The following is a 23,927-nucleotide window of genomic DNA, read 5'->3' as shown; positions in this document are numbered from 1 at the left end:
CATTTGTATCATTTATATCATTTAGATGGACTCTAAATAGTTGCTTCCATTTTTCCCCCCCCCCTCATTGCTTTTCCTTTTGGGAAGGAGTATATCTACTGAGAAAAATGGGTCGATCTAACTCTAGATCACATTCTTCAAGATCAAAGTCCAGATCTCAGTCCAGCTCTAGGTCAAGATCCAGATCACATTCAAGGAAAAAGAGATACAGGTAAGTTGATGTCGCACTGCATGAAAAGGTGGTTTGGTATACTAGGTTTTGTCTGGAAAATGCTTTTCACTTGCATGATGCTGTGGCAAAAGTGAGCCTGGGATCTTATTTCATTTTAGGCAGTAGGCAAGCTATGCTTTGAATGTAATTTTCGTTACTTTGTTTAATAATTGGGGTTTTTTTCTATTTTCATGTATCTCAAGATAATTTCAGAATGCGAATGGTTCTTCATGATTTGTGGCCCTTTTGATTCTTCCCTTCCTTTTCATAAAATCTTTTCTTTGTCCAGTCTCTTTCTCTGTAATTTGTTCTGTATTTCTCATTCCACTTTTCATATCTGAAGTAACTTATGGCTTCAGTAGATAAACTTTGCTTTACCTTGTCTTCTTAGTTACCTCCAGCCTTTCACTCATCTTTCTTACTAGTGGACTTTACCATCTCCCATAAAAGAAGTGGGTCAGTTGAATGTTTACTGCCTCATCAGCTGCGATCCACAGGCTGGCATATGAAATTGGGGGTCATGTAACTTCATGTTCCAGGCTGTGAACCAAGGTGGCTGAGAAACTGAATGCCATGTTCCAGAGTGGTGATAATCTCTAATAAAATGGCAGGGCAGGCCGCTGAGGCTGGTAGCGTCTTACTCATGTGATGCAGAGTTTCACAGTCCTTAGAAGTATAAACATGCTTATTACAGTAAATATATTACGGAAATAATAAATAGAGATTGTAGAAGTTACTGTAAGACCGTTAGTCCACGTCCTTTAGCATTCTGACTGCATTCGAGAAATCTCGCATTTAGTGTCAAGGCACTTCTTTCTTTTTGGTTTTCCAGTTGTCAGATGTTAATGTTTGCTTTTTAATTTTAGTTCTAGGTCTCGGTCAAGGACGTATTCACGATCTCGCAGCAGGGATCGTGTTTATTCTAGAGATTATCGCAGAGATTACAGAAATAATAGAGGAATGAGACGTCCCTATGGTTACAGAGGAAGAGGTAGAGGGTATTATCAAGGAGGAGGTGGTAGATACCATCGTGGAGGTTATAGGCCTGTCTGGAACCGAAGACACTCCAGAAGCCCTAGACGTGGCCGTTCACGTTCCAGAAGTCCAAAACGAAGGTCTGTGTCTTCCCAGAGGTCCCGGAGCAGATCTCGTCGATCTTACAGATCTTCCAGGTCCCCAAGGTCCTCTTCATCTCGTTCTTCATCCCCATACAGCAAATCACCTGTCTCTTCCAAAAGACGTGCGTCTCTGGAAAAGCAGGCAAAGAAAACTGAAGGGGCTCCTTTGCAAGATAGCCCCTTGAAAAATAAATCACAAGATGAACAGAAAGATACATTTGAACATGACCCATCAGAGTCTCTTGACGATTTTAACAAATCAGCAGCAGCTTCTGGCGACATTTGGCCTGGCCTTTCAGCGTATGATAACAGTCCAAGGTCACCCCATAGTCCTTCTATTGCCACCCCACCTAGTCAGAGTTCATCTTGCTCTGATGCCCCTTTGCTTAGCACAGCCCACTCAGCAAAGGACACACCTCAACATTCCCATTCCATTCAGCATAGTCCTGAGAGGTCTGGCTCTGGTTCTCTTGGAAATGGTTCTAGCCGTTATAGCCCTTCTCAGAATAGCCCATTGCATCATATCCCTTCGAGGAGAAGCCCTGCAAAGACAATCCCATCACAGAGTGCCCCCCGTGAGGAAGCTCGAGTGCGGTCATTTTATCCTGAGGGTGGCGAACAGGAAGCTGCAAAAGGTGGAAAGTTTATGAAAAGGTAAGAATTAAATTATAAGCCTAATGTTGCCTCTTAAAAAGTTAGAATTTTGTCAAGATCGTCACTATACATTGAAAAAGGCGACTTGGAACACTAGTACTATTAGTCTGGTTGGAACTGAGCTTGAAACGTGTGTGTACTAAGATGCTTCAGGATCTTGACTGCTGGCTAGTGAAGATAGGGATCTGTATCCTTGAGGAAAAATGGATTTGTGCTTTTCCTTCAAGGTGTATTTTCTTGTACTCAATTTTTTGCTGTTAAGAAAAATCTTAATTGGAATAGGGCATCAGACTTGCTTGTTTGATAGTGAATTCTCTTCAGGTATTTCAAAATTTTAATGGTTGATATAGTTTGAAATGCAGATCTTCTGGAACTCAAAAAATGCTGATGTTTTGCAATGGTTTCTTTATGTTAACATAAACAGCACTGATTGCTAATTGTATGGTGCAATATGACAGCTTTGTCTTGACATGCATTACTTATCAAAGAGAGTTGGTATTCTTGGAACATAATTCTGTGGATGTGAAGGAACTTCAGTGTGTATTTTCCAGTGAATGTAAAATTCTTGAATTTGTTCTTGAAATGTTTGATATAGTAGTAATTTTTGAAAGTTGTAAAAATCTTACTGATATTAGACTGTTCCTTTCTAATGTGACTAGTACTTCAGTGGATTTCTTATAAAATGTGTTACAGAGAGAAGTTGTGACTATGCTGTATAGGCTTGATTGTAGGCTTTTAAAAGAATTTGTCCAGTCAGTGATTTATTATGTAAAAAAAATTACTGCTTAGAAGATCAAAAATATGACTTCCCTTGGATTAGGTGTATTGGAGTTGATGAATGTATTAGATGGAATATTCACCTGTGTGAAAATAGTGTATAGATAAGGCAGTGTGTGAAACAACTGGTAAGTGTGGTTCTGTATTTAGGAGAGCTGCCTTCTAAAGGTTCCCTGCTAAGCCTGTTTCAGATTCTGGAATTAGTAATATGCAGGATCTTGAAAATTGTTCACGTTTTTGTGGTACTCCTTTAACTTTTTCGGTAAAAGAAATACAAAAATGAATTGTAGTCTGAATTCTCAAACTTCATGTGAATTTGGTGGAAAAAATGAGTAGTATAAGAGAATGTGAAAAAGGGCACTGATTAAGAAAAAAAAGCCACTAGCTTTCTTATAAACTATAGCAGAAAATTTCTAGGTAGTCTCCTCAGATGCCTCCAGTAGTGCATAAAGGACAGTGGATACAGTGTTAATGGTGTGCGAAGCTTTGCATGCTACAGTTAATTGCTCGGAGGAATGTATTGTCATCATCATCTTGGTGTGGGATTGACACGAAAGAGGAATGCAAGTGAACTGGAATGAATGCAATCCAGAGTTACGAGTCTCTTCTTTGCTATCCACAGGTACACAGATGAAGAGTCTAGAGTATACCTGCTTGATAGGGGTAATACCAGGGAGAAGGAGGCCCAGAAGGAGAGAGGATCAGAAAAAGGGAGGACAGAGGGAGAAAGGGAATGGGAGGAACAGGAAACTTTAGATTTTTTCATTGATAAAGAGACTGGGAAAGAAAAGTTTAATGACTCTGAAGGGGAGGACACAGAGGAGACAGAGGATTACAGACAGTTCAGAAAGTCTGTCCTGGCAGATCAGGGTAAAAATTTTCCTACTGCATCTCACCGGAATGCTGAGGAGGAAGGAACCAAATACAAATCTAAAATATCAATCAAGGGCAATAGAGAGAGCGATGGATTTAGAGATGAGAAAAGTTATAAGCTTAAAGAGACTGGCTATGTAGTGGAAAGGCCTAGTGCAACAAAAGATAAGCACAAGGAAGAAGACAAGAGTTCTGAGAGGCTAATGATGAAGAAAGAAACTCAGTCACCTGAGCAGGTAAAGTCTGAAAAGCTCAAAGAACTCTTTGATTACAGTCCCCCTCTACACAAGAATCTGGATGCGAGAGAAAAATCCACCTTCAGAGAGGAGAGCCCACTTAGGATCAAAATGATAGCCAGTGACTCCCATCGTCCTGAAGTTAAACTCAAAATGGCACCAGTACCTCTTGATGATTCCAATAGGTAAATTATTCCACTTTACAGTGTGGTTCTCCATTTGTCTGCAGTATTGTTCATCTTTATTTAAACTATTGGTTTCTTTTTGTGTGTCTCTTTTCTGTTGTTGACGCATTTTAGACCTGCTTCCTTGACTAAAGACAGGCTGCTTGCTAGCACACTTGTTCATTCCATCAAGAAGGAGCAAGAGTTCCGATCCATCTTTGACCACATTAAGTTGCCACAGGCCAGCAAAAGCACGTCAGAGTCATTTATTCAGCACATTGTGTCCTTGGTTCATCATGTCAAAGGTATGTATTTAGTTTATTGTATGGGATACATGTCTGACCACTTCGTTTAAGCCTATTTGCTGTTTCTAGTATGGGAAGATTTCAGCCCTTTTTTTAATGTTGATTTAGCCAGACTTTCTTCCTTTTAAGGTATGCATAAAAATAATTAGAAAAATAATAGCCACAGACACTAGTATCAAAAAAAACGCAAGCAGTGTAGAGTATAGTAGCAGTTATACTATGGTTTTGGATAAATTTTTGAATGTAGGTAGCATATAAAGTTTTCTAGTGTAGTTTAAACATACTACATTAGTCAATTTTTTCTTATTTAATTTTATTTTAATGACTCTAATACACAATTTATATTAAGTGGTGCAATGTGGGTTGACAGATGTCTTTAGTACTGTAAATACAATGCCATTCCTTTTGGAGCACCATAGAGGTCATTTCCAGGTTCTTATTAGAAGGGGGTCTTTCTCTTAGTAAGATTTAGGAAAAAATGTGTTCTAAATGATGCTAAAATCCATGGTGATATTTCATTTTATTCCTATTTGACAGTATTGTCAGGAATTTCACTTAAAAGAAATTTGGCAGTGGCTAAATAAACCTCTGTTAAATGAATTACTCACTAATCATTTTCTGTTTTAACAGTAGTGGCTGTTTAATATGAACACCAAAAAAAACCTCTCAACAAACCAATCAGAACAATGAAAGTCCCCCCCAAAAATCACTGAAACCCAAACCTAGACCATCAACGTAGATATATTTCACTTAGGTCATATATCCTCTTAAGTTTTTTTTGATGGGAAAATAGATAATTCCTAAAATCCAGTGAGGATATCTAGAGAGTTCTTCAAATGCTTTTTTGTATAGCATTTTCTTTATTTCACTGGGCTGTTGTCTTGTTTCTGTGTTAAATATAACTGAGATAATATGGAGCTAGTGAAAGTAATTTTACCACATCATCATACTAAGGGGTAATGTGGAAATGCTTAGTTAGGTGGCCAGTTTCAGTGAATCTGTGTCCAAGCATTGTTTTTAAGATGTGTTAGATTTTAAAATTGCTAAGATTTATGTGCTGGAAATATGCGCTGACGTTAAAAATACTTTGTTGGCATAATTCGGATTACTAAAGGCAAATGATTTCCTGCATTTTGAATTACGTATAAAGAAGAAGGTAATAGTCAACAATAATGGATTATGGTAATGTATTAGATAAAAAACCAATATTGGGACACCTGTTTAGAGTATAATGATTTGTTGTGAAAGTATCTTATTTTATTGCTATGTGAAGAAATTTAAGGCTCAATCCAGTGAGAGCTTCTCTAAGTTTTTACTTATATGGTGCATATGTAGCTATAGGTGAAAATACTACTTCTGAAACTCTCACATGTTGATCACAGAATAGAATTTTTCTATGAACTTTTGTGTGTTAAATATCTGGTAAATATAACAGCTTAACAGCCTATATAATCAAGTTGTTAGAATATGTACAGTTATGGTTGCTTTTGAAAGCAGAACATCTCTTTAAGTTTCGTATTTACTATGGTCTGTGATCAGATTTTTAGTAACACTTTTAACAAACTGAAGTTATGTTCATTATTGGTGTGATGCGACCAGTCTGAACAGCTCTTTATTGATGTAGAGCTGAAAATGCCCAGTGATGTTTTCTTTTTCATTGTAACTAGGTCCTGGAATGTGTTTTGAAATGGCAAAATCCATGTTACAAAAGTAAAATAGCTGTTGAAAGATACAGATGCCAAACAGGCAAAGTTGAACCTTCTGTCTTCCTGGCAAAAATGGCATAAAAACAGAGTTGCTAGCTCAAATTCCTGTGTTTGATGGAATTATGATTGAGGCACTACCCTTGTAGTGGCCGTTTCAAGTTTTAATGGTTGGTTATGAGACAAATACTGGATGCCGGGCGGTAAGTTGATACAGATGTATGTTGACCTGTTAAGCAGATAGCTTGCTTCATATGTAACATTTCATAGCTCATGACTTTATGTATTTCTATATTGCATTTGAACACATTTGTTGAGCTGGTTTGAAAACTGAGTTTTGCTGTGGCTAATTTAACTGTCTTTGAAGGAAGGAGAAAATTTGTCAGAGAAGTTGTCAAGTTTGCCAAGATGCCAGATCCTTAAATGATTTTACCTCTGTATAGGTGTATTAATTGTCTTGGATTGTTATCATCACAACTTCCAATCAAGAAATTGTATCCCTTTAAGAAAAGACTTGTCAGGTCTTTCATGTAGTTATTGAAGCATACATTACTTAAATGTTTTCACCTACTCTTATTTTAAGTTAAAGATGAGATGAATGCTAAACTGTACTTACTGCAAGTATTCATGACTCTCTAAGTAACTTCACTTTCTGTTGTGGGCAAAGTATAAAGTAACTGTTTAAGAAATTGCTCCTTCTCTTTCATTAGAGGAAAATGTCATTAAAAATGAGCAAGTCCAATCAGTAAATGATGCTCGAATTAGATGTAATGCAGTCATGGCATAGTAGACTTGCAGTGATGCTGTGCACTTAACTTTGTTTGGGTTACAGTGTGGAAAAATAGGGAAGCTGCCACATTTGCTTGTCCTGATAAATTTATAGAAAATACTGTTTATTGCCTGTTACTTGCCTTTATCAGGAGTAAAATACCTGTCAGTTGAATTAAACTAATGAAACAGTGGTTTTTTTCTATTGTAACCAACAGAGCAATACTTCAAGTCAGCTGGAATGACCCTAAATGAGAGGTTCACTGCGTATCAAAAAGCCACTGAAGAACACAGCACCCGACAAAAGAGCCCAGAAATACATAGGTATATATGTTAACTACATATGCAGATGCTTTTTGTTTCAAATAATGTCTGCTAATATTTCTTTTGAGAATCCAAAATATTTTTTCTAATCTGTATGGGGTAATCTGTGTAATTACAAAATACCAAAAAAAGCCCTTTTGTAAAAGAGAACTCATCTGAGTCGAGTCTGGCTTCATCTGTGGTTGTGTAACAGATGTCTTCTCTACCTCTGTATCTCATTTGGGATATATTTACTTTTCTCACATGCAGTGCTCAAATATTGAGGGGCATATGTCTTGAAGATGAAAAGAAGCCCTGTACATGCATCTTTCTTCTTCAGTGTGAAATGTTCCATCTCATACTACTTTAGTTTTTGTGTGTGTTAATTTACAGCAGTTTTTTGAAAAATCTGAGAACCCAAAAGGTAAGAAGGTAGGCATGCAAATGTAGTGTCTGATCATGTGCTATAATTTTATGATGCAGTGTACTATATTTGTGTTGCATGTGAGGATATGGTGTCCAACTCTACAAGTTTTCTGAACTGTTAAGTATTTTTGACTTCACAGCTAACTGTCATAATGCTGATGATTTCCTGGAGGGGGTGGGTTTTCAGCTGGTTACATATACTGATCCTTTTGAAATAAATCATTAAACATTTTTTTGTATCTTCAAAGCTGTACTTAAAATGTGAAACATCAATCTGCCTATATTTGTGTTTTTAGCATACTTTACACAGAACAGAACCAAGGTTTTCAATTTTTAATCTGCTTCTGTATTCTGATGGTGGGGCTTTATATGCAAAAAGTTTGTCTACTGCAAAAATGCCTTCTCAGTTTTCTGTTGAAAAGAAGTGTTTGAGGCCATTAACAGTCACATATGTATATGGCAAGACACTGCTTTTATTTTACATTTAGGAGGATTGACATCTCTCCAAGTACCCTGAGGAAGCATACTCGTTTAGCAGGTGAAGAGAGAGTCTTTAAAGAAGAAAGTCAAAAAGTAGGTTCTAAGTAAATGTCCTACCTGTGCTTCTAAACTTAATTTATTGTTTCCTTTTAAATCTGAATTTCATCTCTGTTTGTGTATAAAATAAAAAAGTCATTTATATTTATGGTACCTGGAGTACTTTTATTTAGAATTTTTTTTTCCTTTGAGTAAAACATGTTATCTAGAAGCTCATTTATGTAGCATGATTTTGCTGAATTGATAATGTGGCATATAAGGTCAAGTCTTCTCCCATGCTTCCTTTCTTCTTGCATATGTCTTGACCACTAAGCTGCCCAAGGACAAAGAACAGGTGTTGGGGCAGGAGGAAGTACACACATGGTCAATGAGTAGTGTGGTTGAATTGCAAAGATGCTTGTACTCTGCTTAAAAACAATTCACCAGAAGAAATGAATACTTTCTTCTGGAAGATATTTATCTCCCCAAACCATGCATTTTGGTGTGTATGCACCAAAAACTAGATATATCCCATTGCCTTGATGGGAATGCTTGTTTGAAACTGAAATTCTTAGCTGTTCTTTTTTTTTAGATGTAGCCATTGCATGTAAAGGGCAAAGTCAATTTGTGTGCTGAAGTTTGTTGAGAAATGGGTAAATTCTATCTTTTTTTTTTTTTAATTGATGCCCAACTTCCCTTGTCACTGAGATTCTCTTCTGGACGTTTTATTTCAAAATTGTGTTCCAAAATATATATTTGTTTACAGGGAGATAAAAAATTAAGGTGTGATTCAGCTGATCTTCGTCATGACATTGACCGACGTAGAAAAGAACGAAGTAAAGAGCGAGGAGACTCAAAGGGTTCCAGGGAATCCAGTGGGTCAAGAAAGCAGGAGAAAACTCCAAAAGATTACAAGGATTACAAATCTTACAAAGATGACAGGTAAATATTTGAAGTCCTTATATAGAAATATACCTTCTAATTAGCCTTTTGTAATTGTAAGCTTAATTGCTTTCAATTTTCAATGTATAATGGAACATTTAATTTTAAACAATTAAAATTATTTGTTTTACAGCAAATATGTATTATCTCTCTTTTACACGGCTTATGGTGGATGAGGACAAAAACTTTGGAATAGCAAGCTAACACACTGAAAAAAAAAATGACAAATTAATCTGTCCTATTATCCAGGCTACATCAGGAGGTTGGACTTCAATGCAGTACATTTCTATAAACAGTTTGTGTAAGAACTTTGGTTCGTTATGCTTGATTCCGCACTTTTTCAACTCATAACACCCAGAGTATGAGAATTTTACTGATACTTAGGTTTTAACATGGGTGAGAAGGGGCATTTTTATTTTTTTCTAAAGCCAGTGGGCTGTTTTAAGAAAAAAACATTAACATATCTCAGTGGATACTGTGTAGAAGTGGTAAGAGTTACTTCAGGTATGACCTTTCTTTGAATAGAATATTAAAGTCTTGTAAATTGGGTCAAATTAATGCCACTATGGGGTTACTAAGAGTCTTGCTGTAGGAATTTTTTTTTCCCTGCTTTGTACTGTATATAGAATGAATTTTTACTTACGCTTCCTGATTCCCATTTACTTTCTGACTTCGGTATCCACATTTTCTTCCACTGGCTAATTCCCTACAGCCATCTACGTAGGGAAGCCCATACCATATCTTCTCAACAGTGTGCAAACTGAACTATGTAAAGTTTCTGTAAAACTTTTCCTTGAGGGCTTTTTTCCCTTTAACTTCTGTTTTCTGCCTCAGAAGAAAGGCAGACCTTAAAAGTAACAGAATCTCTTCATGGTGTCAGAATCTAGAAAAACTATTTTGCAGTTTGCAGACTGCTGCTTTCCAACTCACTAGCAATAATAAACATTTAATGCACTTAAATGTGTAAGAGGAGGCTGGAAAGTGGAACTATACTTCGCCTTAATATCTCAAATATGTAACACGTGTGACTTTATAACCAGAAGGGGGCTAGTTTCTCATAAAATATAGAGACACGGTTTAGTATAGCATGTTACAGACTATCTAGTACGTTTAAAATAGCACATAGTATATTTTTTTATTTTTCAGTAAACAAAAAAGAGATCAAGACCGTGCTAGGTCCTCCCCATCTTCCTCCCCATCTTCTTCTTCATCCAGTTCTCGAGAAGAAAAAGATTGCAAGAAGGAAAGAGATGAAGAGTTCAAAACCCACCATGAACAGAAAGAATACTCTGGTTTTGCAGGAGTCAACAGGCCAAGAGGCACCTTTGTAAGTTTTTCTCTTATTCTTTCCTCAAATTATGGAAACTTCACAACAGATAAATGAGGGAGTGTCTCACCGTTTAATATTAGACTAGACTTACTCCTGAGTAAGTGATATACCAAAGCTAGTCTTTTTTTTCTGGTCTTTTTTTTTTCCCAGCAGTGCCTAGTAGCAGTTAAATGCTATGTAAATTTGCCATTAGAGGTCCTAGCATGAGGCTGGGATAAAGGATTTCTTGATTATTCCTTGCTCTTGTGTATTTATGTTATTTCCTAACAGGATCTGAAAATTTAGCGTTCTGTAAAGTTTAAATCTTGTATTCTTTTACCTCTTAACTCCCTGCAGCTGCTGTTTTTCCCTGTCACTTTAAGTTTGGTTTTACCCTCCTTTGTGTGTGATGCCTGCAACTTGTCAAATAGATAATGGCACATAATTACACCTCAACCTTGAAATAGCTGTATGGAGGAGATGGTATACTTGTTATTTTGTGTTTCTTTGGCTGGGACTAGCCACAGTGAGCATGAACATTCATTGATTTACCTCTGGAATGTGTTTAAGCATTGTGATTTGGAAAGTGACACACTGACCATTATAGTCTTCAGAAAAATCTTAAACTTCAAGATTCCATGTTAATGTAATTATTTAAAGGGGAAATGTAGGAGCATCAGAAAAGAGTAGTAATCAATAAAGGAGGCCTTGAAAAAGATAAGGAGCGCTTAAAAAACCCCTCAAACAACCCTAAACAGAACATAAAACCACCCCGAGACAGACACCCACCCCCAACAACACAGCAGAAGAAACCCCCAAACCAAAATGAATCAGAGAAAAAAGTGCAAGTTCCATGTGGTTGGGGAAAAACTGTTGAATAGTCTTACATAATAGGTAGGAGAAATTTCATACTTTTAACAATAATTCCTTCATGTAGCCTGTAATTAAGACTAAATAATGCTAAAATGCATTGTTTAGTATAAATGTACATTGAATTGTTTGTACTAGTGTACAAAATAAGTTTTGAATTACATATGAGGGTGTTTGAAATGCTTGTGGCATGTGTCAACACTCAAGGTTTGAATCATCCATCTAAAAAACCTGTAGCTGCTTAGAAGAAAATCCAGAGTTCTAAATTTCTAACACTAAAAGTGCATCATTTCCTCCTTTCTTCTTTTTTTTATATAGTTATGCTAAGTAACATCTCTCTGGCATAAGTATGTAAGTCCTTGGATGGTGTAGGCATCAATTATGACTATCAGCACAATTTCCAGCTGTATGAGCTAACGGCACAAACAAAACAGAAATTAGCAAAAGCAGAGCTTAAAACTGCATCTCCTCTCTAAGAGATTTTGTGGAAGAAGACTCATTGGTTAAAGGCTTCCTGCTTTATAAAACCAGATTGTATGTATTGTGAAAGAGATGCTATTTTATATGAAATTCAGGTAGATGTGAATTGGGAATTTAATAGACTTCTACTCATTTAATTACTAGTGACTGCCAGTTCTGACTATGCAGTAATAGCTGGTTAATGTTCCGTAATGACATACGTGGTCATACACAGGCCTTTTTAACAAATCCTCTGAACAGGTGAATCTAAATAGGCCAACCTCTTGACTCAGATCTCCTCTTTAGGGATACAGCTTGGCAGCTACTGAAAAATACAGACCAGCTACTGTAGGAATATGTTTGTAAATGCAGGCTAATAATGGCTGCATTCCAGTAAATACTGCTTTGCTTTTGGAGTAAATAAGATGCTTTGGTTGTGCAGCCTTAGAGAACATAACATCTCCCCTCTCCAGCCAGTTAATATAAGCTAAACTGTCAATTTCATGTTAAATCAGCAATGGTTTTTCACTAACTTTTGCTGATATACGATTCTGTTTAATTCTATGCATCTCATACATAATCATCGTGAATAGTTTTCAAATACGAACAGAAATAAGGTTAAGTAGAATTTTTCAGTGACAGGGTCATTAGTATCCAGCTCCAGAAGAAATTTGTGTGTAATAGCTCTGTTTAAAAGGAGTTTCATACAGAAGTTGTACTCTCTTATTTTTTGTAGTAAGCAAGCACATAAAGATAACACCATAGTGGATTTCACCTCCTGTAGTTCTTTACCTGAAAGAGATGATGTGGTAGGGGGAGGCATTCATACAGTGATGAGGAAAATTCTAGACATTTTTGTTTAAGGGAATCTGATCGTAGGACCTAATACCAGGAAATGTTGATAATTTTTTCTTTTTTAATCCTGTCTTAATTTTGTCTCTATATCCTTCTCCCACCCCCCAGATCCACCAGGATACTGTTTGTTGTGCCCTAGTTTTGTAAAGCTGTTGGAAATAAAGAAAGCATGTAGTATTTCCTTTCCTGTACAGTTAGTCTCTTGCTTTACAAATTACTCTCCACACAATTATTTTTGGGTTTTGCCTACAGGGTATTGAATAGATCTTATGAGCCTTTTACTGATTGTTTTTCAGTCTGTTTGATTTCAGGGTAGTTTTAAAACTGTCCAGCATAAATTCTGTATTAGAAGTACTGGAGCTTTGGGGAATTAAGTGTTCATAATACTTCTCTTTTGAGTTAGTTAATCATATAAATTTTTTTGTCTGTGTTTATGAAACATACTTATTTCTAACAAATTAAATTAGTTTCCGAGTTATGTTTTTGTACTGTTACTCCAAAGATGCAGTTTTGTGCAATAGGCTGTTTATGGAAATTGTGTTCTGTAGCAATGGCAAGTTTTAGCATTTTTATCTTCCCAGCCTAACCTTTGGATGAAGGATATAAAATCATTTAATGTTTTCTGCAAGCTAAGTATTTACATGGTAAGGGAAGTATATATATTACTACTTAGTGTATTCTGATTTAAAGGTTTTTTTGCTGTGAGACGTTTTAGCCTAATGTTTAAAAATACCATTAATACATTATAGAGAATATTTTAAGACACTCTTTTTTACTTCAAGCATTGCTACTCTGAACAGTACATACTGTTGATTTTTTTTTTTTGAGTAAATAATTTACTCATTTGTAATTTAATTTGGCCTAAAGTACATTTTTTGAGTCTCTGTTAAAAATGTGTGAATAACACACAGTGGATATACTACTTTAAAAACTGCATTGTTAGTATGTTATTCTAGAATCACTTCCTCATAACTGATACGATTGACTCCATAAATGACCTCTGCCTTCCCCTTGACAGTTTTCTCCCTCTTCCAGTCTAGTTTTCTTGTTTGTTTTTTGTCTGTGAACAGCTTCAGAAGCTATTCTGACCTTTGGTTGCAACACAAAAACTGCTGGTTTAACAGCAGTCAAAGGAAATTTCTTTTTGGTGGTTGTGGGTAAACTTACGCCAAGTTCAAATGTGTTTCAATTAAGCTTAATAGAATCATTATTTCAAAGTGAATGCTTGAATATATTACTTAAGGTAATATGTGAATTTGAAAATGGTTTTACACTTGCAGATACTGTAATTAAGCACAGAAAGAGTATTTTCAGTAACAGAGAACTTGAACTCTTTGTGGTTTTATGTAAATGGATTAAATGACATCTTGGTTAATCAGTTTCGAATTAGGGGCAGAGGAAGAGCCAGAGGAGTCTTTGCTGGAACAAATACTGGTCCCAGCAACTCAAATACTACTTTTCAGAAGAGACCGAAGGAAGAGGAATGGGATCCTGAATATACCCCAAAAAGCAAGAAATACTTCTTGGTGGGTGTGGAGAACTCAATGTCTTATGCATGCTTTTGTTTTTTCAAACTTTCTACAAGTGTAGAAGTAGCATGCATGTGTGGACAGGGACTTCAGTGACCGTGAGAATTATCAGGGTGGTTGTAGTGTCTAGTTCTGCTTCTCTTGCATCTTTCTGCAGCAGGCTGGCAGTAACTGAGGCCTGACACAGAATTTATCTCCAAAACTTTCATCAGGAGTGGGGAAGAAGGCAGGCTTAGACAAAAATTATTAAAACCAAACTTTAAACCAAAAAGATTTGTGCTGTGTTTTCCTGGATTTATGTCTCTATGACATTTGAGCTTTGTCTTAGATTCATCTGGAATGTCTGACTAAGAAGTCTGCAAAAGTGGAAAATCAGGAAAAGCTGACAGTATTTGTGGATGTGTGTAGGCTGACTTTGTTATGAGCAGTTTTCTGCTCTTAGTTGAGTAGTGTGATAGTCATAAGAAAATCACAATAGTTTTGATGCCTTTTTCCCATCTGGATTATGAAAGGAGGACTGTTGATGTAACCACTCTTAAGTAGTGTAGTATACTGAAAAGGTGGCCTCTACTCCAGTTGATTTCCTTAACAGTGCAAACTTTGAAGTATATTGTTTCACCACCGAAAAATAATAAGTAGTGAGGATTAGACCTTCTCCTATAGCATTATAGCTTGCCACAAATATGTTAACAGGTAACTAAGAAATAATGCAATCCTGGTTTGGATGATTGTACAAGGAGTTTTCTGTCTTCCTACACATATATAAACTTTTCTGATCTGTAAACATAGAGATACGATAATCTATTTATTAAGAAATGCTACGATACTAGAACAGTTAATTGTAGCTATTACACTTGAATTCATTAAAAATGTTTTTAGACAAAAATTACACCCTTTAGCTACTTTTATATAGTTATTAAACTGCTTAATATGGATGTGATATGTTTAGTAGTTCAGATTTCTTTCCAAATCACAAGTAAAAAAACATATGTTGAAGCAAGTGTACCTCACCATTCTAAATGTAAACCTTTTTTTATATTAAATAATTGTCTGTAGCTTTTATGCAGTGCATGGAATGATTGTCAGAACTTAACAAACAATATAAGGTTGTATTTGGTAGCAAGACAGCAAAGTTTGGCTTATTTGCCAACTCAGCTGTTGTTTGTTAATGTCAGATTTAAACAGTTTAAACTTCATTTGCCCTGTGTTGTGCTGGGGAAGCGGGTTTTCTGAAAACTGCCTTCAGTTATTTTTCCTTAAGTATAAAGAACTGAAATAAAAATTATTTTTAAAAAATCCTGGTACATTCCTAGAGCTTCTTCTTTTTAAAGTAACAATTTTTTCCCCTCAAAACTAGTAGTTCTTTATTCTGACTGAAGTGACAGATAAGTGACAGATAAGCTATTTGTTACAACATTTAGTAGACCCAGAGCTAATAAGAGCTCTTAAAACAATGTTGTGGTTTTAATTACAGCATCATGAATTGTAAGAATATAGTTCATAATGGATTCTATAAATTATGATCTGAAGAGAACTTTTTAACATTTACTTTGTTTTATACATTTGCTATAGAGTGCTGACATTAAGGGGTACATTTAAGAGGTGTTCTAACCTTACTTTTTGTCTGGCATTATTGTAGCACGATGACAGAGATGATGGTGTGGATTATTGGGCCAAAAGAGGAAGAGGCCGTGGTACTTTCCAGCGTGGCAGAGGGCGTTTTAACTTCAAAAAGTCAGGTAGCAGTCCGAAGTGGACACATGACAAATATCAAGGGGATGGCATTGTGGAAGACGAAGAAGAAACGATTGAGAATAATGAAGAAAAGGACAGACGCAAAGAGGAAAAGGTAAATGGGTCAGTGGATTGCAGATTAGACAGTTTGTCTTGTAAGTCATTGGGTGCGAGTGGGGATCACTTTAAAAGGTTTTGGACTTTGGTTATTAACAGTTTACGACAAGACTTTTCTTTCTTTCCACAGGAATAACCCTGGAAGAAAGTTGTAGCTGAAAGAGCAGCTGTTGCACCACCCTCACAACATTTTTAATATGTTTTTTTGTTGTCAAATGAATGTAAGCATTTTACTTAAATTTTACTGTTGGAAAGTAGTTTAGGGGGATTGTTTTTGTTTTAAGCCTTTAGAAAAAAATCATGATACAGTAAACTATGTTAATGATCGTACAGGTAGAAAGTAAAATATTTGTAACAACTTTTAAGAAATTTTACTGTTTGTTATATGCAGTGTAATTCTGCTTTGTCCAAATATATGGTCAAGTACAACTGAAAGTTTTGATTCTCCCCTATGTCTGTGTTTTATTCTGAAGTAAACTTACAGTTCTGCACACCTGAAATCTTGGAGCAGCATTTTTTATCAACTGATTACTACTTCTGTGTTGCCTTTTTATAAGAATTGTGTTTAAGGGTAGTTACATAGTCATAGTGTAAGTACAAACAGTTGTGCAAAATGCTGATTATATGTTCAGAAGAATCACATTCACATAGTATCAGTGATAAACCTGGATTCTTATTCCACCCTGCGAGAGTGCAGCAAGAATTTTGCTTTAACAGTGAAATTTTCGCTCTTCTTTAGTAGCTTAAGAAATACATTCGTACATAAATACTAAGTGAGTTTCAAGTGTATTCTTTGATAGCTTAGTCATCAGCAGAACACTTTAGTGAATAAATTGGTGGCAGTATCTTTTTTACCGATTTTTTTTTTTTTCCAGTTTGTTAAAACTTTAATTTCTCTATGTGGACTTGCCTCTCCAGACCTGTAATCTGGCAAGAGTAGGTCTTTAAATGTTTCGTTGGTAAAGATAATTCAGATATAGTGGAAGTGTGAGAAATGAATCTTACTTTCTATACACTGATTTCTAATAGTTGCGCTTCTGGAATTTTTATAGCCAAAGTGCAGGTATTAGTCTGCTGCTTTTTTTTTTGTTGTTTTTGTTTTTGACAAAAATAACAAACCCACAAGCTTAGTTTAGTGGTAGGTGCACACTTAAACTCCAGAATGTTAAGGGTGACACTAACATATTTGTATTACCAGAACAAGGACATTCTAATACAACAAGATTACTTTGGTTTTCTTTCTCAAACAGCTGTTGATAAACTAAATCTTAATGTTATATGGAGTTAAAAGTGTAGTTGTTCTTATTCACCCCTTAGAATAGCATACTGTTTTTAAAAAATAAAAAAAAAAGAAAGGAAAAGCTTTGATAGAGGTGTTTGTATTAAATATGTATATAATGTATGCCCTCTTACTGGCTTTATTGTTAGGGAGTAATTAACCATCTGCCCTATCCAAGTTAAATACTAAAAGGCAGGAAAACAGTACTGTCTCTAATCCTAACTGTAGTTGAAGAAACTATTTTGAATTTGTACTAGTTTGCCAGAAGCCGTGTAGAAAGGGAAACAGGAATAATACTTGCCCTCCAGTAGTAGTTAGTTACTGAAGAGTCATTCCTTCTTTATGTTTTAGAAAGTTTAGGCCAACTATACTGTCATTGCAAGATTTGCTTTTACATGTACGGTGCATGTTTTAATAGCTGTTTGAAATGTAAAACTGAATATTCCTTTGACTTTTTAGCAAAACTCACACAGACATTTCTGTACATTAAATCAGAATAAGTAGAAAAGGAACGAAACAAACTTGACATCAGTATCAGTCTTTCTTAATGAAGTAAAATTTAACACCAATCTGAAAATAACAAATAGGACCAAGATACACTTGAGCTGTCATAACCTTAGAACAGGTAATCTGTATCATCTAGGTCAAGTTGAAAGTGGATGGTTGTGGTCTGTGTGTCATAAAGCAAGCTAATTCCTGGGTGAATAGGCAGATGTAAGTTTTGTGCTTCAGCTGAATGTTCAGGGAGATCTAGTAGAGTTTGCTTTGGTAATGGCATAAAAATCCTTTTTTCACAATCCCTAATTTCAGTGCAGTTTATTAAAAATATGATTTGATTTCAGAACACATACTGACAGCCATAATAATTTTTAAAAACAAATTAGTTCAAATTAAGAGATTAATGTAGTCAAAGATGCAAGTTGTAATCTGATTATCAGAGATCTATAAGAAAGTGGGAGTGAAGATTATTTTTTTATAAATCCAGAACTGATGCTTTAGCACCTATTAGTCTTTCAACAGTGAATTTTCCCTGTTGTGAAAAAACCCTATGTTTTGAAGTTTTCACTTGGTGCTACTAAGTAGCACTACTAAGGTAGTTGCATTTAAATTCCATTCACAAGAGTCATGCATTTTGCATTTCTCATTACAAGGTAAAGACCATCATTGATGCATCTCCAGGGAAAAAATCTAGACATTATGCTGGCATAAAATGTTTAACTACCTTTTGAGTTCAGTAATTCGTTCTGACTTGCTGCTCTCCAGCAGTGCAGCACTTTGTGAATCTGCTTCACCTCTGCAGTGTACTTATAAGGTTTGAAGTTATCCCTGCAGTTCAGATAAAATCAGACATCCATTTCACTAGGCAGAAAAAACGCCAACAACCAGCCCAAACAAAAACCCCCCAAAACACACCAAAAAATCTAGCTATCCTGTTATTCCAGACTGTGCACTTGATCAGTTCCGTGGTTCGGAATTAAACCTCACATCCTGTTCCTGGGAAGGCAGAATCAGTTGCATTACTGTAACAGTGGGCAACTACATCAGATTTAAGCTTTCTTGCTGTTACCAGCTTTGGTACATCTCCAGAGGTAAAGGCTGCAGTATTAGGCCTTGAACCTCATGTCACTTCTCCTTGTTTCTTAAAGCTGGCCTGTCACAAAATCCTTTTCTTTAGAAGATCCTGCAGGTCCCTTCTGTACTGCTCAGAGTTGTACCTGCTGACTTGAAGCCTTTCTGTATGAGGTCTCTCTCAACTGCACCTCTAGTTCCAAAGCAGCTGGTTACTGGTGCTGATCCAGTCAAACCTCAAGCTTAAACCTTCCTAGGCCCCTGAACCTACTCTGTGCTGTTCCTACAGTGTGTGTCTTATCAGTACTGTTCCTTTGTGTTTGATCTTGGAGAATCGGTCTATGTGACAAGTTATGGGTAATAGTAACTACACTACTAACAGTAACAGTGTCTGCATAGGTGGAGGAAAGAGATATCCATGTTATTTCTCTGAGTGGAAGCACTGTTTTATTTTGTCACACTGCAAGCGTTCTTGAAGTATTGAATTTTTTAAGGAAACAGCAGAAATCTCTACTAGCAAGATTAAAGAACAGGTATCTAAATAACAGTATCTAAAACCAGATTTCTTGTTTTGAAGTGAACTCAGTTTGTTCAGATGCTATCAGGTAGTTATTGTGCTGAGGATACTTTTAATGAACTAGTTATGAGTTTGCTACATCGAGGACCCAAAACATCTCAGTTTAGCCCTTTACCATGAATTCAGAGCTATAACATGTGCTGGTGAGTTTCTTCTCTTGATGCATACTGTGTTCTGCTCTCGCAGTCGCCGGAGCTGCGTTTTCCCGGCAGTGCCGCAGCCCAGCCAAGGGCACTGGGCCTTCAAACCGCTCCCTCCCGACACCCCCCGCGCGGGCCCGCCCCGCCCCCTCATTGGCTCTACCCCATGCACTGCCGCGTTCCTATTGGTGGGCTACCCCTGTGCCCCGCCCCCGGCTCCGACTGGCGCTGCCCGCGCGGGGCTGGGACGGGCTCGGTGTTGCTTTCGGTGGGCGGCTGATCCGGCTGCGCCTTCTGCCCCCCATGGCGCTGCTGCTGGACCTGCTCCGCCGGCTGCTGGAGCTCCTGGGCTGGCCGCCCCACCAGGTGAGACCCCGCGGTGGCTCAGAGGGCAGTCTGCTGCCAGGCGGCGCCCGGAGACCCGCTGGTGCGGGGCGTCCCGCCCGCAGCCGCCGTGGTTCCGCGCAGGGAGGGAGCGAGGGAGAGATCGGCACCACTGGCGGTGCGGCGGGTTCCGCGCCCTCTGTGCCCACAGCTGGGCTCGTCGGAACACTCTGCCCGCACGTGGGAACGCGTGGGTCACTGCTCCGGCTCGACCGGTCAAGGCGCGCTTTTTGCCCTGAACGGAGAGGAACAGAGTCAGGAGCGTCAGCTGTTCCTGTTTTGCTGCTTTAAATGAAAGGCTACATACCCATTCCCAAGTTAATTCTGTGATTCCAGAGACCTGGGAAAGGTACGGTATGGGAAGCAGAGACAGCTCACTGGTGCGGTGTCGGGGCTGATGCTGGGGGGGGCTGTGGGCAGCTCCTTCGTGGGTGTGTCAGTAGCGAGGTGCTGCTGCAGCGTGAGCTTCTGAGGCGGATCTGGGATAGGTGTGTGAAACTGCCAGAGTGGCTCTAAGGACTCTAGTTTGATTTTTCCTCTTTATTTTCTGTTTCCATCGTTGGGACTTCTTGGTGTTTTTTGACAGGCCGTATTTTTTGAAACTCGCATGTTTGGCAGCAGTATCACTCGTGCAATCAGAACATGCCTTCCTTCAGCAGTCTCATCAGGAAGGCATTTCCAGCAGTTGTACACCATAATAAGGAAGTATCAAATCAAGGTACATTACATTTACTTCACTTCTTACTAACTTTTTTTCCGCAAAGACTTACACAGATGCATATGATTACTTAAAATGTGCAGTTTTTCTTTTGTCAGTATCTCAGGATATTTGCCTTTGTGCCTCTTTAAAGTATTCTGTGAACAGGCTGTATTTTGGAAGCGTCTTAGACATTGTTTGTTAAAACCAGTGTAGGCCTCTTTGGACTTTCAGCTAGAGAAGAGCATTGGAAAGTTAAGTTAACCTAACTGTGTTATATTTAATTACATATAATATTAAAGGATTGAATAATTTGGATTGTAAGAACTGCAGAATTTGATTTTACTTCTCATTTTCAAATGTTTTCTGATTTTTAGGTCACATCTGCTTGCCAAAAAAAGCAATATGGATCTACTCGAAGTGTTGTCCGGAGACTTGGGACAATTCTTTCCTTGGAGCCCTACCCAAGACCTTATTTTCAAGTAAGCAATTTGTCATATGTATGCTTCACCTATTTGCGTTTTCTTGTTTCTTAATTTGATGATAGCTTTTCTGTTCTTTTTAGCTCGTGTAATTTGTGTGTTGCATCCCTTATGTTCCGTCTTTTCAACTTCCTTACATCACTGTTTAAAAACTCTTTTTGCAGAACTTTCAGTATGTGCTGAATTTGGTTTCTCTTATACCTTTTTTGTCATTCTCATTTGGTTTAGCTTGTTCAAGACCCGAGTCCATTGGGTTACGATGAACAAAGTGCAGCTCCAACTCCTGTGGCTCCATCACTTGCTGATGTCCTGTGGGTGGCAAATGATGAAGGACAGGCTTTTACTAGACTTAGGTAAGTAAAAGTATAAAAAGGAGTAATAGGAGTAAAAGGAGTTATGCCTTCTGTTCTTTATGGGGTGTGAATTCATGTTTGTTTCTTTTTTTTTTCCTAGCATTTTCCAGAAATATCTTAGGTGTTTTTGGTAGGGGCAGTTCCTGCTTACCTGGAAATTCTTACTGTGTAAAGCATTCTTATCCGAAAGATTTCTGAAATTTAGTCTCCTATTTTCTTTTCATAGTAGCATGTCAGATGCATTGCTGGTATTTTAATTGGTTTTCACTCACAAAGTATTTTGTGAGTTGAAGGGAAATTTGGTTTTTGCAGTATACCCTAAGATTATTCCTATCTCTATCCTTTTAGTTTGCAATCATTTTGATAAATTTTAGAAAGGGAAAATCAAGAAAAAATATTTAAATGTCTCCTTTTGACTTTGATTTCTGCACTGCTCTGTGTAAACCTTGGTGATTGCTTTGCTGGAAAGTACAAACATAATTTTTTTATCTTAATAATTGGAAATAGATTTGAATATAGTTTATATAATTCTTTCTAGCCTTTATAGAATGTTGAAGGAAAATATTTTTACAAATTAGAAAGTATTTCAGGTACTGCGAAAAGAGAAATTGTCCAGGAATTTGCAGACACAAATAGTGTACGAGTTTTATCTTTTTTTTCCCCACTAGAGAAGAAAGTTGTCTTACTTTTCCTCTAAAAGATCTGTTCAAAATCAGAGGATGAGTTAGAGAGCCAGAACCAAGATTAAAATGTGGACACTTGTATTGTCTTTACTCTATCTGTATCGGATGATGTAATTCTACTTCATATTGGCATTTGTTTGTGATCTTTGTGCTACTTGCTGGTAATGAAAATACAAGAAACTGATGGGTTCAAAGGACACACTTTTTATTGGAGAAGTTTTGATACAGTGTGTTTCATGCAACACTGGTAAAATACTGCAAGAGTAAGAATGTTGTTCAAAGGCATATTGTTAAAAGGCCTGTTTTGTCTTGCTTATGCTTGTGCTGTTCTTTAGCTGATCAGATTCACAGATCTATGACAGTTTATTCTTTTGTTGTTTCCATTCTTTCCTCCCCTTCTGGCTCTGTGGGATGTTTTCCAAGAACAGCTATTCTAATTGATATCTTTTCCCTTTCAAGCAGTATGAATAACAAGGGTTTTTGGCAAATCAGAAAGCAATGCTGCAGGTCTGATTTGAAGTAAAAGGATAGTTAATATAAGAGAAAAGGTCTGGTTTGTTTCCAATCAAAACTTAGTACATCTTGAATAAATAATGTAAATTTAATTTCTTTGTTTTATAATGAAATTCTGGCAGTTTGATTTTATACTTATTTTATATTTTAAGGTTCTTTCTGCAGGCACAGACTCGAAACAATTTTTAAAATTAAAACCTGAGACTTACAGCACAATTTTCTAATGCTGTCTTTGTTCGTAGTAGCTTATACAAGATGAGGTTCTTATTCTGTAAGTGTATATTAAACCTTGTTATTCTCCAGTATATTTTCTGAAAGATTGTAATTTCTTTGCTTATCGCAGTGTTCTTCGTAGTGTTTGATAAATGACTAAAATTTCTGAAGCCTAATTAAGAGATCATTAGCCTTTGACTCTCCTGCCTTTCATATTCACGTAGGGAGAAGGGAGAGACTCCACATGGTGTCATTCTAATAGTTATTGAATAATGACAGCTCAGTCCTACTGTATGGCTTTATGATGTTTAATTATCCCTGAGTAAATTATCTGACTAATTTTTATGATGACTTTGCAAGGATCTACATTGTACTTGAGCAGAGGGAGACTTAAAACATTTTAAAGCTTATGAGTAGTTAAAAGTGTAGTTTTCTTAGATGGTTTGAAAATTTAGGTATTACTGAATGACAGTAACTTTTTTCAATAGACAGTAGCTTTGAGATTTCCACTGTTGGCTGAGCCTTTTGAAACTGTGTCTTTCATTGCTTTCTAGGACTGAATTATGGAGAAAAGAGAAACGTACAGCTCATCATGACCTATATCCATCTATAGATTCAATACAGAGCGTTCCAAAAAACAGCGCACGAGAAGACAATATTGATCAAGCAGCACTCCAGAAGATTTCTGCACTTGAAGATGAACTAACATTTCTTCGTGCTCAGATTGCTGCAATTGTTTCAGCACAGACACTGGGAAGCATTCCATCACGTGAGCCCTTCTGGTTTGAAGCAAACCACTTTTCCTTTTTATGCTTTAGAGCTTGCCATGTCTGATAGAGAACTTTTCTCACTGAAGATACGCCAGTAAATTTGCCAAATATAGTATTTTGTTTCTCTTTTTGCTGTTGGTGGCCCTCTCTCACTTCTCTTTTGTGACCTGTTTGCCAAGTTCAAAAGTTGATCCTAAGTAATCTTCGTACTCATTTCCATGTCTGTGAAGGAGCTTAATAACATCACTATATACAGGCTACCAATTATTGTTTGAAAAAATTACAGACTATTTTGTCCATTTTTGTTTTGTGCTGTTTCTAACAAGTTAGCAAAATAACGGATAGAAAAATTATTTTAGGTCAGTCAGATTTGGGCTTTAACAAAAACAAACGCTTCT

The 23,927-nt window shown here is 36.9% G+C and overlaps 2 protein-coding genes across 19 annotated transcripts in view; both read left to right on the top strand.

The window, feature by feature from the left end:
• Positions 1–16,369, top strand: part of BCLAF1 (BCL2 associated transcription factor 1) — a 25,302-nt gene extending 8,933 nt beyond the window's left edge. For 7 of the 17 annotated variants that reach the window (XM_017829671.1, XM_017829667.1, XM_017829666.1 and 4 more), the window contains 11 exons: positions 88–211; positions 1,078–1,983; positions 3,383–4,054; positions 4,169–4,338; positions 7,028–7,133; positions 8,027–8,111; positions 8,821–8,996; positions 10,143–10,323; positions 13,869–14,015; positions 15,658–15,867; positions 16,000–16,369. In XM_017829671.1, the coding sequence (XP_017685160.1) occupies positions 108–211; positions 1,078–1,983; positions 3,383–4,054; positions 4,169–4,338; positions 7,028–7,133; positions 8,027–8,111; positions 8,821–8,996; positions 10,143–10,323; positions 13,869–14,015; positions 15,658–15,867; positions 16,000–16,005 (2,763 nt within the window). In that variant the 5' untranslated portion in view covers positions 88–107 and the 3' untranslated portion in view covers positions 16,006–16,369. Of the gene's footprint in view, positions 1–87; positions 212–1,077; positions 1,984–3,382; positions 4,055–4,168; positions 4,339–7,027; positions 7,134–8,026; positions 8,112–8,820; positions 8,997–9,129; positions 9,298–10,142; positions 10,324–13,868; positions 14,016–15,657; positions 15,868–15,999 lie in introns of those variants that run through there. The other 10 variants (XM_017829682.1, XM_017829681.1, XM_017829679.1 and 7 more) reach the window with 4 other exon arrangements.
• A 3,081-nt stretch (positions 16,370–19,450) lies between these two features.
• The window catches only part of MTFR2 (mitochondrial fission regulator 2), a 9,792-nt gene continuing 5,315 nt past the window's right edge, over positions 19,451–23,927 (top strand). Inside the window, exons 1-5 of one of the 2 annotated variants that reach the window (XM_017829694.1) lie at positions 19,451–19,800; positions 20,405–20,536; positions 20,893–20,997; positions 21,226–21,350; positions 23,314–23,528. In XM_017829694.1, coding sequence (XP_017685183.1) covers positions 19,738–19,800; positions 20,405–20,536; positions 20,893–20,997; positions 21,226–21,350; positions 23,314–23,528 — 640 coding nt within the window. In that variant the 5' untranslated portion in view covers positions 19,451–19,737. The remainder of the gene's footprint in view (positions 19,801–20,404; positions 20,537–20,892; positions 20,998–21,225; positions 21,351–23,313; positions 23,529–23,927) is intronic. The other variant, XM_017829693.1, reaches the window with a different exon arrangement.

This window comes from Lepidothrix coronata, unplaced genomic scaffold (genome assembly GCF_001604755.1).
Source record: "Lepidothrix coronata isolate B3197 unplaced genomic scaffold, Lepidothrix_coronata-1.0 Scaffold167, whole genome shotgun sequence".
NCBI lineage: Eukaryota > Metazoa > Chordata > Aves > Passeriformes > Pipridae > Lepidothrix > Lepidothrix coronata.
The sequence above is the reverse complement of the archived record's forward strand: the minus strand, read 5'-3'. Positions and strand labels throughout refer to the sequence as shown.